This window comes from Typopeltis vanoorti, chromosome 20 (assembly GCF_054136105.1).
Source record: "Typopeltis vanoorti isolate ZY-2024b chromosome 20, IOZ_Tvanoo_1.0, whole genome shotgun sequence".
In the NCBI taxonomy this organism is placed as follows: Eukaryota; Metazoa; Arthropoda; class Arachnida; order Uropygi; family Thelyphonidae; genus Typopeltis; species Typopeltis vanoorti.
Genome location: NC_143568.1, coordinates 9,820,650 through 9,839,095, shown reverse-complemented (window position 1 = coordinate 9,839,095; position 18,446 = coordinate 9,820,650). Strand labels below are relative to the sequence as shown.

The 18,446-nt window shown below is 34.2% G+C and overlaps 1 protein-coding gene across 1 annotated transcript in view; it reads left to right on the top strand.

The window, feature by feature from the left end:
- MED23 (mediator complex subunit 23) overlaps positions 1-18,446 on the top strand; it is a 435,475-nt gene that overhangs the window by 400,650 nt on the left and 16,379 nt on the right. The window contains exons 31-32 of the mRNA XM_090410280.1: positions 2,441-2,652; positions 16,429-16,549. Of these exons, the coding sequence (XP_090266406.1) occupies positions 2,441-2,652; positions 16,429-16,549 (333 nt within the window). The remainder of the gene's footprint in view (positions 1-2,440; positions 2,653-16,428; positions 16,550-18,446) is intronic.

The window sequence follows — 18,446 nt, the reverse complement described above, 5'->3', positions numbered from 1 at the left end:
GTTCAGTGCACATATTTGGATCATGAGAGCAAAAACAATAAGCTGACCACAGAAAAACAGCATAAAAGCTCTGGAGGTCATCCCAGATGGCACAATTATAGTGCCATAAGATATGAGGCTGTGATGAGCTGGGTGGAGGATGAACTGTAGAGAAGGATACTTGAATAAGATTGTGGTTAGAGTTGCCAAGGAGAGAGCAGATATCCACGGTATATTTGAAGGGAGAGTTGGTTAAGAAAAGGTCAAGAATGTTGGTCGACTGATGAGGATTGTCTGGTATTCTGGTTGGTGGATCTACTATCTGGGTTAAGTCACATGGCTGGTGGCAAATGATTCAGCTTCCCTACCAACTTGATCTGTGAAGTTGGAGTAGTAGAGCCAGTTTGTGTTATGGATGTTGAGTCTCCAAGGAGGACAGTATCACAATTTGGGTAATTAGTATATAGGAAATCAATTTTTAGTGATAGGTAGTCAAAAAAGGGCATCAGGATTATCAGAGTTAGGAGAGCAGTGAAAGCAGCAAATGAAGGCTGTAAAGTGAGGCATGAAATCTTGAGCCAGAGCAGATCGAAAGTGAGGGATTCTAAGTTGGATAGCCTTTGACAGGAGATATCAGATTTCACAAAAGCACACATTCTGCCCTTTTTCTTTTTGCGAAATGCATCATGTAGGATGTAGCTGGGAGTTTGGGGGGGGGGGCTGTAGTCATGGAAAATGCCAACACTGAAGTTCTGTTAAGAAAAAGAGATCAGATTTTGATGTCTGTAAATGGTGATGTATGTGACTAATGTTTGTATTAATGCCTTGAATGTTGGTGAAATGAATATGGAAGGGTTTCTTATTGGAAAGACTTTCAGAATCATATGCAATTCTGGTGTTCTTTTAAACATACAACTACAGTACTGTCTGTCTATAATATGAAAAACAGATAGATAAAAAGTTCTAGAACCTGATATACCCCTGGATGTGAAGGAGAAAGTCTTTTGGACCATAGTCACTAACTTGCAAACCAAATGGAAGGTGACTTGCAGGTTTATTGCTGTACAGGCAGCCCTTGGTTTATGACGGTTCAATTTATGCTGGTTGCCTGCCGTGCTTTCTTACTGTAGTGTGATTGACTGAGAAATGACACTAGCAGGCACTCTAGTGTTTGAGTGTTAACCGAGCTACTACGACGTATATGTATCAAACCTAGCTTTAATGTTGAACCTACCTAATTGTTCTATTTAATTTTTTTTATGTACATATGTATTTAAATTGATAAAGTACATAATTACATATCATGTCTGATAATAGAAGTGCAGAAAAATTAGCAGAACTTGGTGTTAAGAAGGCGCGGAAATCAATCACACTTGAAAAGAAGATGGAGGTGATTCGAAGAATGGAAGATGGGCAGACACATGCTAATGTCTGTAGAAGTATGAACTTACCTCCATCGACTGTTACTACAATTATGAAAAATGAAGATGGAATAAAACAGTCTGCGCAACAATTTATGGCAGCACTAAATACAAAACTACGTTATAGCATAGGTAAACTTCATGAAAAAATGGAAAAATTATTATCATATGGGTGGATGACTTGAATCAGAAAAACATTCCTGTGATGCAGGCTGTTATAACTGAGAAAACAAAAACAATTTTTGAGGATCTTAAAAAGACAGATGGAGGCGAAGAAACATTTTTAGGAAGCAAAGGTTGGTTTATGAGATTTAAGTCTCGAAGTAAGTGCCACAGTATCAAATTATGTGGTGAGGTGGCAAGTGCAGATGTTGCAGCAGCGGCTGCTTTTCCTAAAGAATTTCAAGACTGTGTAGAAAAAGGAAGTTATCCTCCTGATCTCATTTTTAATGTTGATGAGACTGAGCTCTACTGGAAAAAATTGCATTACGCTTTTGTTGGGTGCAAATGTCTCCGGAACTTTGAAGCTTAAACCAATGTTGGTGTACCATTCACAGACACCACGTGCTCAAGGGTCTAAAAGCCATGCTGCCAGTCTATTGGAAATGGAACAAGAAAGCTTGCTAAAAGCGAAAGACTTGGCAAACCAGGCCGGCTTTTGCCGAGTGGTTAGCGTATCCACTCTTCAGCCAAAAGGCTGTGGGTTCGACAAACATCCATGTGGCTTCACATGGATGTTTGTGATTGTGAAAATACTAGTGGTGGTGGTGGTGATAGGCGGTATATGGCGCTGGTGTAGATGATGACGGAGAGATGTAGAGTAAGTACCCTCCCTAGATGAGTCTTAGGACTCCTTGGAGGTGTCGTGTAATAATAATTTTTTTTTTTTTAGAAAATTTTCATTGATTAAAAATATACTGCTTTTCTTTATAATTAACATATATGTTTTCTCAGCATAGTTTCATTGTTTTGTCATCGTGAATTATTAAATATTAGTGTAAGTGATTAGTGCCTAAGTTCTTTTTTTTTTTTTTTTTTAGGAATCTTATTGGGCTGTTCTGCACGATCGGATTATAGATATGATGAAAAATCCTATCATGACAAGTCCAACATCTGAAATAGATCCTTTTAAAGTATTAAATTTTACTCAGAGCCATAGCAGTATGACGGAGATACAATGTAGTTATTTGCTTGCACTGACACATGCAGTATGGTACCATGCAAGCATTGGGCAGATTAGCACTTTACCACAGTATGTTAATGTATAATTATTTCTCTTAGCATTTTTTTACCAGTTTTTCCTGTAATTTTCTTGGCAGTAAAAGTGTATTTTTAATAAATTTAATATAATTTATATGTATCAGAGATCTTTTTCAATCACTGGTTTCTACTTTAAAGCTGTTTATGTAATATTAAATTAACAGTTTGTTTGGACTATCATGAACCATAAGGTTCTAATTTTTCTGTCCTTACAGACAACTTGACCACATACTTATCTAGTGAAGTCAAGCAGTCTGTTTTCTTCAAATATTGAGTCTTGGTTCTTGTTTTCATATTCTTTCACTCCTATAATATTTCATCATCATCACCATCAAATTCCTAATATGTATCCTCAAGGGGAATACAGGATGTTATGATAGTACTACATGAAAAACTTACCCCATCACTAACTTCCTATCTACAATTTTCCTCCAAATCAATCTATTACTGTCAAGTCTTCAACATTATCAGATCTTATATTTCTATCTTCTAAGGCACTTTTTACTGTATCGATCTGCCTATATCTTGGTCTTCCTCTGAGTCTTTTTCTTGCCAACCTGGCAAAGAACGCTTGTTTTGCTAATCTTTCCTCTCCCATTCTGTTTAAGTGACCATGCCACCTGAAATTAGCACTGCTAACACATTCCCAGATGCTAACAATGTCAAGTTCTTTCCTAATATTCTCGTTTTTAATATGACATTGCCACTGATGCCATCTTGATGCCATATATTACTTGTATACAGGTAATATAGTGTTTTGACTAATTTCTCTCTTATTCCATATAAATTTATTCAGTTGACTTCCTACCATACCAGCTTTGTTGATTCTATTGTCTATTTCCATATTTAATTTACCATCTTCACTAAAAATCATGCCTAAGTAGCTGAAATGTTTTACTTGTTCTATAGGTTCTCCATTCAAAATGCAGTTGATATTTTCAATGCTTCTGCTTATTTTCATTGTCTTTGTCTTGTTATTGCTGACCTTCATACGAAATCTATTACAACAGTTATTGTTTAGTCAGGAAATCTTTCAGATTTGTAGCAGAATTATTTAGAAGTATAAGATCATCTACATAGAGTAAAGAGCTGAGATTAACATCTCCAATTTTGATATCAGGTTTAATGCCACTTTCCTTCATAATGTGATCCATATAGATAATGAATAACAGAGGAGATAATGTACATCCTTGTCTCTCCCAGATTTAACATTAAACCATCTTTCTGTACTTCCTTCAATTCTGACTGCTGACTTACAACTCATATAAACACTAAGTAATGCTCCATTGACACCATACAACTGTAGCACTTTGAACAGCTTCTCTCTTGGCACCCTGTTATATGCCTTTTCTAGATCTACAAAACTTAAATATAGATCTTTGTTATATTCCCATGATTTCTCCACTATTTGTCCGAAAATTTGATCCTGACAGCCTCTATTTGGCCTGAATCCAGCTTGTTCTTCACCACACTTTCCTTCCACAATCTTTCTCAACTGTTTCTCAAGTATACTTGAATAAATCTTACCAGGAACGCTCAGTAAGGAAATACCTCTGTAATTCCTATAATATTTGTATATTTATGTTTTCAGTTTAACTTGAAAGCTGGTCGATTTTATTAATTTTTTTTTTTAAACTTTGGTACATATTTTTTAAGTGCTTGTTTTTTATCCTGCTCAAATCTAAACTATTATCTTTTCATATTTCAAATTCCTTTGTATGATGTTCTTATATTCTTAAGAAGTCAGCAATAATAAATCCATTAAAACTTTTTTTGCTTCTTGTGTGTGAATTTATGCATATCCTTATTTATTTTTGTTGGCGGTTTAATTCAGTTCTTCTGTATTTGACTGGCTAACTTACCTTGCTTGAAAACTTCATATGCTATACACTAGTGGCCAAAATTGTGGAAACCTTTTGGAAAAAGTGTATTTTTGAGGTTTGATGGCTCATAACAGCACTTGTTTTTGGTGTAATACCATAAAATTATATATCAGTGGAAAGATAATTTAATCAAGAATGTAATGCAACAAAGTTTGTTCAATTATCTGTATTCTATGAAAAGTTATAGCCAAATAACCAGAAAAAAGAAGCACAACTTGCTTAGGTTGATATGAAGTAACTTTCCTTCATTTGAATGTAGCTAATGAACATGAGTGTTTAGAGAGCCAATCGGGTGTCATCTTGTTTTGGCAATGAGCCAGTAAGGTCACAGTAGGATTCAGCTATTGATGTCATGTATTGGAGCTGAGAGGAGGACATTAATCAGTGTTTTATGTGATTGCTGTCAAGTTGGATGATTTTTTTTTTTGTTCTTTCATTTAGTGAGCTTGTAAAACGTAATAAAATTAAAGAAATGGTGCAAAGAGTTGACTGGTCACCCAGAAAGTGATGTAAAATAGTACTATTAAGTGAACAAGGCTACAGTTATGAAGAAATTAGAAGAAAAATTGGTGGAAACTTAACCAAAGGTGGCATTGCTAAATTTTTGAAGAGGTATAAGGAGACTCAGTCACTACAAAACCAGACTGGTAAAGGCAGGAAAAGGTACACAACAGTAAGCGATGATAGAAGAACTGAGAGACTGTGCCTATGTGACAGAAGAAAATCATCTGGGTGTATACAAGATGAAATGGCGCAATACAATGTGAAGTTGAGTGCAAGGACTGTTCGGCGCAGACTGCAGGAATTTGGTCTAAATGCTAGAATTCCATGAAAAAAGCCATTTTTATCTCTCAAACAAAGGTTGAAAAGATTAAAATGGGCTAAAACCCATGTTAACTGGACATCAGAACAATGGGACAGTGTTATTTGGAGTGATGAGACCAAAATCTCCCTGTTTGGTAGTGATGGCATAAAAATACGTAAGAATCGGAGAAGATTTGCATCCTGATTGCATTACACCTACCGTGAAACATCCACTTAGTGTTATGATCTAGGGTTGTATAACATCAAAAGGTGTGGGCAGAATTAATGGGAATATAAATGCCCAAAAATACATAAATGAAATACTTGAGCCCAAACTGAAGCCTTCTGCACGTGATCTTTTCAAAGATAATGAAGCACTTATATTTCAACAGGATTCAGCTCCATGTCATGTTGCTGCTGTGTGCAAAAAGTGGTTTCAAGATAATCATATTCCATTGTTGAAATGGCCTGGGAATAGCCCAGACCTTAACCCAATTGAAAATCTATGCAGCCGATTAAAGAAACTTGTTAGTCAGTAGCAAACCAGCAATAAAACCCAATTAATAGAAGCAATAATTCAATCTTGGTTTCACATTATAACAGCTGAAGAACTAAAAAACATGGTTCACTCCATGGGAAGGCGTTTTAAGGCCGTAATTAACGCTAAAGGTTGCCCCAACTGAGTATTAACTCACATTGTGAGAATTTTTGTATATCTCATTTTTTCTGTGTTTCACTTTTCTTCTTTATAACTGCTGTTCTAATAAAAAAAAATCCTTCATAAACGTTATTGCATTACATTCTTGATTAAATTATCTTTCCATTGATATATAATTTTATAGTATTACTCCAAAAAAAGTGGTGTTATGAGCAATTAAACCTCAGAAAAAACCTTTTTCCAAAAGGTTTCCACAATTTTGGCCACTAGTGTATATAATTCAAACCCAGTCATTTCCATGTAGCTCATCCAATTCTGACAAAAAGCTTTGTCAAAATTGATTGAACTGTAGAAGCTTTTACTTTGGAACATACTAGTCGTCACTAGTTCTATCCTGAACAAAAAAAAATCAAAAGCTGCATATTATTAATTTGGCTGTTTTCTCTAAATTCTCATAAATCATTTTTATATATCTGGGATTCATTTCCTGATCTTCTGTTTAGATCTCCAATAAGAACCATCTTTATATTAGCTTCGTTTCAAAAAATTTCTCTACTTCTTTCTTGCTAGATAACTTCTATGGGACCATAAAGATGTTTTATTGCCCAATTTCCATTCTGAAATTGGCCCCCTCACTCTACTTGAAATTTTTTTACTTCTCAGAAAAGCTTTATTCATTTTAGCTTTTCACGAATGGGCTTACCATAAAAAATTAATAATAATAAAGAGAGCTATATTGTTCAGGCATTATTGTGAAATGCAGAAATTTTGAACATTGTACAGTAAAATCTCTCGTAACTGGCACCCAATTATCTGACAATACCAAAACAACGGCATTTTCGAAGGTCTAAATTTAAACCCGAAATTTAAGCCTATGAGATAAGAAAAATATGTAGTGGGCTTGCATTCTGGCAACACTGTCAGTGTACAACCGCAAATGCTTCAGGTATACACAAAGCAAGATTGTCAGTGGTAGGCAAGTACTGCAATCCACGGTGCTTTAAAAATGTGAAAAATCTGCCTATCCATTATCAGGCACAAAAGAACGTATGGATGGATTGTGGTATATTCAAAGAATGATGTCATAGTGTATTCATGTCCAATTTGAAGGAGCATTTAAGGGAAAAGGGTTTACCACTTTGTCTAACAAAAGAATCACAGAAAAATGATTCTTTTTTGGACAGTTGCCGCACATCCCCCCCCCCCCCAGCTGAAGACTTAAATGTGGAAATTGTGTTATGTTTCTGCCACCCAGCATAACAAGCTTTATCAAACCAATGGACCAAGGAGTCATCGAGAATATAAAGATGAACTACTGCTCCCATTTTATGCGTTGATGTGTGAACTTTGAAGGTAGCATCCACGATTTTCAGAAACAGTTCACATTGAAAGATGCCATATTTACTTTGTCTCTTGCCTGAACGAATGGACTCATAAAAAACATTACTTTACGTCACTTTGGCATAAATTGTGGCCATTGATCATGTTTGAAGATGACGAATCAAGTGACGAAGATTTTTGTGGTTTTAAAACACGTCCTATATCCGATATCTTGGATTTAGTAACACATTTGGAGAAGGTTAGTGAAGAGGAGGTGCAGGCCTTGGTGGATGTAGACAATTCCATTCCTGTCACTCTCTCTTTCTCTTGATGAGGACAAAATAATCGAACATGTACTGGGAAAGGAGGAGGATGAAGATGAGTACAACAGCACGCAGACCAAGAAAGTTACGTGGGAGGAAGCTGACGAAGGATTGCAGACTTTCGTAAGATTTGCCGAGCAATGTTCATCTATGCCAGCACATGATGTTATGAAACTTCATTGTATACACAGTGAATTTTTAAAGCTCCGACGACAATCTTGTAAGCAGGCAGACATTCAAAGTTATATTATGTAGTCATACTAAGAAATTCACAACAGCTTTCATGTGATAATATGTACTGTAATTTTTAAATGCTGTTTAAATTTGATTTTGTGAAATATAAAATTATGTGTATGTGTTTTAAATTTTTAAAAATCCGCACGATTTTTGATGTTATTTATTTAACTATGGCCAGTAGATCGAAAAACATGACCAACGAACTTCGCATGCTGCAATTTCTACACAATAGCATCACAAAACATGAATAGGTAAGCTCTCGAAATACATATTCAATTATCCAGAAAAATATCGTATCCAGAATCAGCGAAGTCCCATTGTTGCCAGTTAAGTGACATTCTTAATTATTGTTAATAGGCTTATACGTTGGTGACACATGACTATTAAATTATTTAAGGAATTTACAACATATGCTGGAATATTAATTAAAATAAACTTTAATATAGGAAGTATTTATTAAATATAGGAAATATAGGAGGTATTTATTAAATATAGGAAATATAGGAGGTATTTATTAAAATTTCTTTTAATTAATATTCCAGTATACATTGTAAATTCCTTAAATATTTAATAGTTAAGAACGATTCTACTGTAAACAGCTGCTTGGTGAAAGAATTATTCACGTATGAATGAAGCAATTACATGTGACTGTTTTGCATGGGCAAAGTAACTTAAAAAGAAGAGGAAAAATAATAATATAGGTACCATATATTATCGCGTATAATGCAAAAAATTTATAGTAAAAAATACTACTTAAAGTTAAGGGTTCGCATTATATGGGGATCCTAAAAAATATAACATCTTATTAGACTTGCACACACAATATATACTACCTAATGCCTATGCAACCAAATCTACTTGACCCACTCGCATTCGGCGACCGAGTGCGCATCATATCTGCGCATGCTCTCTCCGTCGCCAAATGATAGCACACGGTTAGGTATATCGGTTTAACCACAGTTCATTTTAAATATTATTCGTTAAACAAACCTAGCCTGATAATGACCCAACAGAAACGTAAACGTTCATCTTTTGAAGCAGGATTTAAATTGAGTGTCGTGCAGATTGCAGAAGAACATAATAACAGTGTTGCTATGAGAGAATTTGGTGTAGCAGAGAGTAATATTAGACTTTGGGGTAAGCAAAAAGACAGTCTTGAAAAAATCCCCAAAACGAAACGTGCCCGTCGTGGAGATGTAGCATCCTTTCCAGAACTTGAAGAACTAAATGAATGGATTTTGACGGAACGACAAGATGGCATTATAGTAACAAGAAATGCAATTCGTTTTCGAGCTCTACCACTCAAGAATGGTAAATTCAAGGACACACCAGGTATTTCATCTTTCCTTGCTTCACCTGGGTGGTGCAACAGATTTATGGAACGCAAAGCATGAACATTACAACTCCGAACAAAAATTGCGCAGAAGTTACCAAAGCAGCTTGAAGAAAAAGTGCTGTCCTTCCATAAATTTATCATCAAATTACGGAAGTGTCACGGATATGAACTTTCCCAAATTGGCAATATGGATGAGATGCCCATGTACTTTGATATGCCTGGGAATCGAACAGTAAACTCAGTTGGTGAAAAGGGTGTCTTCATAAAAGCAATGGGACATGAAAAAATGCATTTTACCATTGTTCTAGCATGCATGGCAGACGGAACCAAATTAAAGCCAACAGTGATATTTAAAAGGAAGAAAATTCCGAAGCGCATGAAATTTCCACCAGGTATAATTGTTCGTGCCAATCAGAAAGGTTGGATGGATGAAGAAGGTGTACAATTGTGGCTGGATCAAGTATGGAACATATGTCCAGGTAGCTTGTTACGTCAACAAAGCATGCTAGTCTGGGATATGTTCCGGGTGCATTTAACAGAGGCAAGCAAAGAGAAAGCACGTGAGCTACGTACAGACCTAGCAGTCATACCGGGTGGTCTAACTTCCGTTTTGCAGCCGCTTGATGTCAGCTTGAATAAGCCATTTAAAGATCTTACGTGAAAAATGGAGAGAATGGATGTCATCTGGTTTGGTGAAGATGACAAAGGGTGGGAATTTTCAGAAGCCTGAGATCACCCTAGTCACCAGCTAGGTTAAAGAATTCGATTCGATACCATCTGAAATGATTCAACACTCATTTCTTAAATGTGGAATAAGTAATTCAGTGGATGGATCTGAAGATCACGTCATATATGAAAGCGAGGATGACGCACAACAAATTGGAGAGCATGAAGACGATGACGACAACTGCTACACTGGTGACGCAATCTCTACAGATGAATTTATAAATGAAATGTTTGGTGACTCAAAAGATGAAGAAGAATTTAAAGGATTTTGACATTTTGTTTTAAAATATTTCTTTCGTTAATTCGTCTTGTATTTTGACATTTTGTTTTTAATTAAATATTTTTTTCATTAATTCGTATTGTATTATTTATAATCTTATGAATCAAGATTAACAGATCGCATTATATGTGGACATGGCATTTTAGGGCTAGTTTTCAAACAAAATTTCTAGTTCGCATTATAAGCGATAATATACGGTAATAGTTTATCAATATGGGGTGATGAAATACTTCAACTGTGAATAACAAAATAGCACAAATTGCTGAAATCATAATTTTGAATAATGGTGTCAAAATAGCTCTCCTTGTAAAATAAAATAATAATAATAATTAAATAAATAAATAAATGTAAAAGACCATCTTTTTGAGGTAATCTGCAAGGATAGAAAAATCAGAACTCCATGGTGGACTCAGGAAGTTAAAGAGGCAGTTGAGGAAATGATGAAAGCATATCAAAAATTCAAGGCAAGAAAGTTGCCTTGTGCTCTTAGAGAATACAGAGAAAAATGTAAGAAAGCAAAGCACTATAAAATTAGCAAACAAAAGTCATGGGAAGACTTTGGTAAGAACATAGAAAATAAATATGGGAAAGGTGGTAAAATATTCTGAAGCCTATTGAAAAAGTTCAGAAATGAAGGAAAAAGTACTGTAAAACTATAAAAGGGATTAGAAATAATAAAGGGAGATGAAAACTAAGTATAAAGATATTCTGGAAGTTTGGACTAATTATTTTGAAAGATTTCTAAATGAAACAAGCAGTGACAGCATGGTGGTAGAAAATAGTCAACAGGAATGCCATCTTGAATATATATCAGTACTTGAATAGAAAAGCTATCACAAACCTGAAATGTGAAAAGGCAGGTGGAGTAGATATTTGACTAGAAATACTAAAATATGGATATTTAAACGTTTTACAGTGGCCTTATACATAGTTCAGATGACCTGGTCAGAGGGTCGAATGCCATATAATTGGAATAGAGCACTCATAGTTGCCCATCTATGAATAAAGCTCAGTGTGAGAATTACAGAGGAATTTCACTACTGAGAGTTCCTGGTAAGATTTATGAAAGTATTCTTGAGAAGCAGTGAAGAAAAATTGTGTCGAATAAGCTTGGAGAAGAACAAGCTGTGCTAGGCCCAACAAAGATCATCAAGATCAGATTTTCACTTTAAGACAAATAATTAAGAAATCATGGAAATATAACAAGGATCTGTATTCAAGTTTTGTAGATCTAGAAAAGGCAATTGACAAGGTGCCAAGAGGAAAGCTGTCCAAAACATTCTAGTTATGTGATGTAAATGGGACATTATATCAAGCAATATATAGTCTCTATTTAAGCTTTAAATCAACAGTTAGAATTGAAGAATGTGCAAGAAGATGGTTTGACTCCTAAATAAATCCAGGACAAGTCTGCATGTGTTCAGCAATCAGGAAGAGCTAATCTCAGGTGGTATGGTCATTTAAACAGAATGGGAGAGGAAAGATTAGCTAAACAAGTGTTATTTGCCAGGGTGGCAGGAAAAAGACTCAAAGGAAGACCAAGATATAGGTGGATTGATACAGTAAAAAGTGCTTTAGAAGGCAAAAATATAAGATCTGTTAATCAAACATGCATGTGTACATTATCTCCACTGTTATTCATCATCTATATGGATCACATTATAAAGGAAGGCAATATCAAGCCTGATATCAAAATTGGAAATGTTAATCTCAGCTGTTTAATTTATGCAGACGTTATACTCCTAAATAAATCCAGGACAAGTCTGCAGGATTCCGTGGTCAAAATGAATAACTGCTGTAATAAATTTGGTATGAAAATCAGCATTAAAAAGACAAAGACTATGAAAATAGGCAGAAATATTGAAAACATCAACTGCATTCTGAATGGAGAACAAGTAAAGCATTTCAGCTATTTGGGCACAATTTTTAGTGAAGGTGGCAAATTAAATTTGGAAATAGACAGCAGAAATAGCAAGCTGGTATGGTAGGAAATCAGTTGAATAAATTTATATAGAATAAGTGAGAGATTAGTCAAAACACTAAACTAACTATATGTATAAGATGGTGTTCAAAACAACTCATGGTTCTGAGAGCTGGGTTAGAAATAAAACTCTTGATCAAAGACTGGAGACCACAGATATATGAGATATCCTGAGAAAGATTAGAAGCGTGAACAGATGGCATCAAGCAATATCATATGAAAAACGAGGATATTAGAAAAGAACTTGACATTGTTAGCATTCAGGAATGTGTTCAGCAATCAGGAAGAGCTAATCTTAGGTGGTATGGTCATTAAACAGAATGGAAGAGGAAAGATTAGGTAAACTAGTGTTATTTGCCAGGATGGCAGGAAAAAGACCCAAAGGAAGACCAAGATATAGGTGGATTGATACAGTAAAAAGTGCTTTAGAAGGCAAAAATATAACATCTGATAATCAAACATGAGAGAAGGCTTATGTGTTCGTCGTACATTGATTAATTTTAACAGTATAGATGAGAACACAGACTGATCAGAAAATTACTATTTATTAACTTATTGCTGATATTCTATTCAGCATCTTCAGAGCACAAAAACAGTTTGTCACAGTACACAAGATAACCACAATCCCTGTATAACAATGGGACTCGTTAGTTTGAGCAATTGTAACATGCAACACAAAGACTAAAGTCCTAATTTGGTACATCTATGTTGGGAAAAAAAACAGAGAGAGAGAGAAAGAAAGCAGGTATTTATTTGTTCTTAAGATGGCTGTCTCCCAAATCTTTGGCAAATTTATACAGCTGTACTTGTTGAGGTTTGGAATATGTTTCAAGGCTTCTGTTGATTCTAGGAACAACCTCTCTGACTTATAAAAGCTTCTGTGCAGCTTTTATTTATTTGCAATCGATCTTGTGTGCAGGGGTATCTAAATCATGGTCTGCTAGACCTGACTTGCCATAGTGATAGTACCGGACATATTTTTTTATGTTCACTGAGGTGGATGTCCACAGCAATAAGTTAATAAATAGTTATTTTCTTATCAGTCTGTGTTCTCATCTATACCATTAAAATCAATGAACAAAATCTGATAATACTGGAATATTGACAGTTAACAGGCTAATCTGGTGGAAAAGTGTTGATATGAAATTACAGTCACATCATTACTATCATGAGATCCTTATGAGGGTCTATGTCAGGAATTCGATCGATGACGATTTAAAAAAAAAAAAAAAAAAGCAAGCCTCCATAGCTCATTCAGTTTTGATGATGCCTTTTTGGTTGGAAAGACCTGAATGCAAATCCCATTTAATACAAGAATCTTTATGAGTACTTTTCATATAAAAGTGAGTTAGAAGGTCTTATATGGAAAGATGTTGAAAGTTTATTTTTCACTTGGTTAGAATATAATAAATTTAGTTTAATCCTTTATCCAAGTGTGAGCAAACAAAGTTTGCGCCTGAAAGTATCTTCAGGACTGAGGTAAGGTGGTACCACCTTACCTCAGTCCTGAAGATACTTTCAGGTGCAAACTTTGTTTGCTCACACTTGGATAAAGGATTAAACTAAATTTATTATATGTCTTATATGGAAGTGGCATTGTTTTTCATCCTATAAACTTAGGTTTTTTCATTTTGTAAAACAGGCAGATCGGCCAGAAACATGATTCATAACCATAATACATTATGCACATTGGATTAACTACTTAGTAAGTTTTCAAAGAGATCAAATTACTTTATTGTATCAAACCATCAAGCTTAACATGAAAGAGAATAATAAGAAATACATTGTGCTAATTTTCTCATCATTTTATCAGTCTTTAACTGTGTCCTTTAACTGTTAACAACTAAATTCAAGTTCTGCCTAGTGCTTATAGCAGTGTGAAATGCAAACATCCCATTGGTAGCTATATATTTACAAATTATTATGAACTGCAGGGCCATGCAGACAAGTGGACAATCATCGTGAATATTAACCTGAAATTGTCATGAAAAATAACATAAATAACATATTTAGAATGTGTTAATTAAGGAAGGAACTACCCCAAAACTAAAAATGTGTGTATATATATATATTGCTACTACTTGTCTTTGCTAGAGTTCATGCACTTGCTCTTACACAAATTTATAACAAAAAATAAGTTAATCATTTCTGAGCAGCATAGATTTTTCTATGAGAAAGCTATGTGGTAATGATAACAGAAATATATGACTACACGGTAAACATCCTTAGGTTAGAACAGTTATGTGCTGACAGTATACTTAAATCTGTCTAAAGCAAGTTTGAGCGCAGTTAGTAGTTGGAAGGGGATCAATCGTTCGATGTTGTTGACACATTCTCTCGCGATGAGTCTTTGGACTCCCTGGAGGTGTCACATAAGAATAATAATAATAAAGCATTTGACAATGCTGTGTAATGAAATAGAACACAACTATTTTAGAATGTTCCTATGTTTTTACTTGACGGCTGTCTATTCCATAAAAAAAAAAAATTGTTTCCCACCCAATCTTCAGTCAAAAACTAAATTTTCAGCAGTGAAGATACATTAATTTCTCCACAGGAGCTTAAACAAATAAGATATCCACTGAAAATCACATTTGTTCTTTATATTTATTTTCTTTATTTCTTAGGAAATTAGTCTTTTTTTTTTCTTCTTCTATATCTGTTCCTGATTTTTTTTTAAATGTATCTCTCTCTCTCTTTGTGTCTTTTTATTTTATTATTTGTTTAAGCAGTTCATTTTCACTTCGTTCTAACATTACTTTTTACATTTGCATGAATCAAAATAAGTAATTTGTTTTGAAATGAATATATTTTGATGTAAAATTTGAGTTTTAGAAAAGTTGACTGCAATAAATGCAGTACATATTATTAATTAGCATGCATAAATATAGTGCCATATACTGTAATGTTGTATTTAAAGTAATTCTGTAGGAACGGAAATAAGTTACGATATTCCCTATATAGCTAGTTCCTAAATACATTGCTTGCCAGCGTGATTGCCGAGTGGTTACCACGCTGGCAAGGTGGTAACTGCTGTTAGTGGGCATAGATGTTTGTGATTGGCTTTTAGGTGGAAGATGAATTTCATCACTTGGTATGAGACCATTACCTCTGCTTATTGGAGGCTTGAAGTGCCTGGAAAATGTTCCACATTTGATCTTTAGAGCAGAGTTTCCAGACTGTGTAAAAAATAAATTGAAAATACAAAATATATATATAAAATTTATAAAAATAAGAAAAAAAAATATCCTTAGCCACCTATGGTATAAAATGTACAATAGGTTTGCTAATAATCTTTCTTGGGTGGGAGCAATTAAATATATATATATATCAGATTGAGTACTTTATTTACTGATACTGCATTATAACCATTTATAGCCAATCTATCTGTCCATGAAATTCATGCCTTTGCATACATGTGTCCTGCAATAGAGTTCAGGAACCTTTTTTTTTCATCAGGTCAAGTCATTCAGGCTACAGACTCATGTACAGTGAACATCATCATAAAAATTGTATGTTAAAGAAAAAAAAATGCATTTTCTCATAATGTATATGTTCAGGAACAAACAGCAATAAAATAATTTGCATTCTTTCATTTACTAAAATTTTTAAAATATAAGTATATCTTGTTTAATATATGTTTATATATGTTTAGAAAATACTGCAGTTTCTCAATTTTTCTTGAACAGTGTGCTTATCTTTAAGAATTTGAGCACACCTTGTAATTCATACCTGAATTGCAAGGCAGAGGATTGCTCAATCAGATTTATAGTTCGTGACAAATGTTACCAGATAACTGTTTCTGAGTGAAGTGGTTATTCAGAACTTGAGGACCTTCATGTTGCATTAAACTCTTCATAAACAGTAGAGAACTTTGCTAAGTTTCATGTTAACTGCAATATATCCATTGCTATAGGATAAAAAATAAAATTTTAAAAAATTGCATAAAATTTCTGAAGAAATCAGAACAATTTTGCACAGTTTGACTTGTAAACCTATGTCTACTATTTTATTAAACTAGCATCTCAGTTTATCAAAACATAATCCAAACATATATAAAATATGCTTGGAATATATTTTGATGAGTATTTGAAAAGATTGCACAGAGGGTCACGAAAGGCAGCGATCTGCTCATCCTTAAACTTCACTTTAATTCAATGTGTTTATGAATTCTTTTTAGCATGCTTATTAAAATACTTTCCTTTTCCCCATTCAAACAGATTTATGAAAGAAAGAGTGAAGCCTATCATTCAAACAGAATTGCAGCTTATATTTCTTTGTCATTTGGTTGGTCCATTCCTGCAACGTTTCCATGCTGAGAGAACCCGATGTGCCATGGAAGTAAGTAAATATTTTCCTGGATTATGCACTGTTAATTCCATGAAATACAAAACAGCAGCTGGTGTGCTATGGGAAGAACAAAATTGTACTTAGACATACAGTTCCCATTCCTCTACATTTGTAACTTGAAAGTGTACAAAATACAATAGTTAATACATTAATAACATCTAAATGAATATTGCACTTGAATAATTCATCCCATACACTGAACATTTTATTATTCAAGCTTGTGCAATAGACATAATGGACATAATGCATTAGGTGTTATCTGCCATACCATCATTATTTTTCTAATATGTACCCCCAAGAGGCATACAGGATACTACAACAGTACTACGATTAACTTTACATTATTAAAAATGTCAACAAATTAACTCCAAATTAGATGATCACTTGTCACCAATCCAGTATTGTTAGATATAATTGTTTTCTAGGGTGCTTCTGACTGCATCAATCCACTTAGATCTTAGCTTCCTTTGCATCAGTTTCCTGCAATCTTGGCATCAAATACCTGTTTTGCTAACCTTTCTTCTCTCATTCTGTTTAAATAACCATACCACCGTAGATTATCTCTGTTCACATATTCTTAATGGTAATGTCATAATTTTTAATATGATTCTGCCATTGATGCCATATATAAGTTCGTATGGTGGCAATTTGACTTTACCAAAATATTGGAAGTATTAAGGTTTTGCTAATTAATATGTAGTATACATTGTTAATTGCCTTAAGTAATACCGTTATGAGCATCTACTCCAGTCAAATAACGGAAATAATTCATGAACACCGTCTAAGTGTTACTCATTGATAATGAGCCTTAAACCCATTTCTGTGATAATAATATAATATCTGCTCTACTTAAAAACCTCCATTTAGTTCTAATTTTGATGAATCATTTTTGCCAGTTGATCACATGGGAATGACTGTAGGCTTTTATTTTTTAATAACATAACCATTCATAAACATAACACAAAATGGTTTCCATTATACCAACCCCACACATATGGTAAAATGTTCATAATGATTTCCATTATCAGTCTTTTCAAAAACTTAGAATAATGAGAGAACATGTTTTTTGCTTATGTAATGCATACATACCAACAAAAATCCTTTGCTGTTAAAAAGAGCTTTTGCTATAAATGGTTACAGCCATCCTCAGACACTTCATGGACAAATTTTCCATGTTATCTCCAAAAGAGTGTATTGATGACAACAACTCTGTTATTTATAAAATCTTATATCCTAGAAGAAAGGAAAGAGACTTGATACCACTTGCAGAGTCTTTAAATCAGTTAGGGGAAGAAAGAAAAAAAAATTACTTTTCATCATATCTAATCTGCTAAGGACCATGCCATCTCTTTTCTTTCATGGCTTGTGCAAAGCATCTTTTTTCTTATAACACTTACTTTGGACATACTGGTAGAACTGCTTAAATCTTATCTAAAAGCATATAATTCACTATATCGTATCAATAACTTATCATACAGAATTCACTGGAAGAAAAAAAGAAAGGTATTGCACAGAAATTGCTTCCATTTCAAACAGACTGACTCAATCAGTAAGTTTGTTCATATGAGGCATTTTATGACTTACCCTTTTTTGTCCTATCTCCAACAGCACCTGCCTAGTTACGGCACTGATACCATATTTCCCCAAAAATAAGACTGGGTCTTATGTTAATTTTTGCTCCAAAAGACGCATTAGGGCTTATTTTCAGGGGATGTCTTATTTTTTCATGTTCAACAATCTACATTTATTCATGTACAAAAATCTGCATTTATTCGAATGCAGTCATGTCATCTTTTTCTGGAACATGTCATAACTCTCCAAACCCCGAATTCTGGCCTGAATTTCTTGTGACACCATTTCCTGTAGAACCATTGGCCCCAATCTCTCA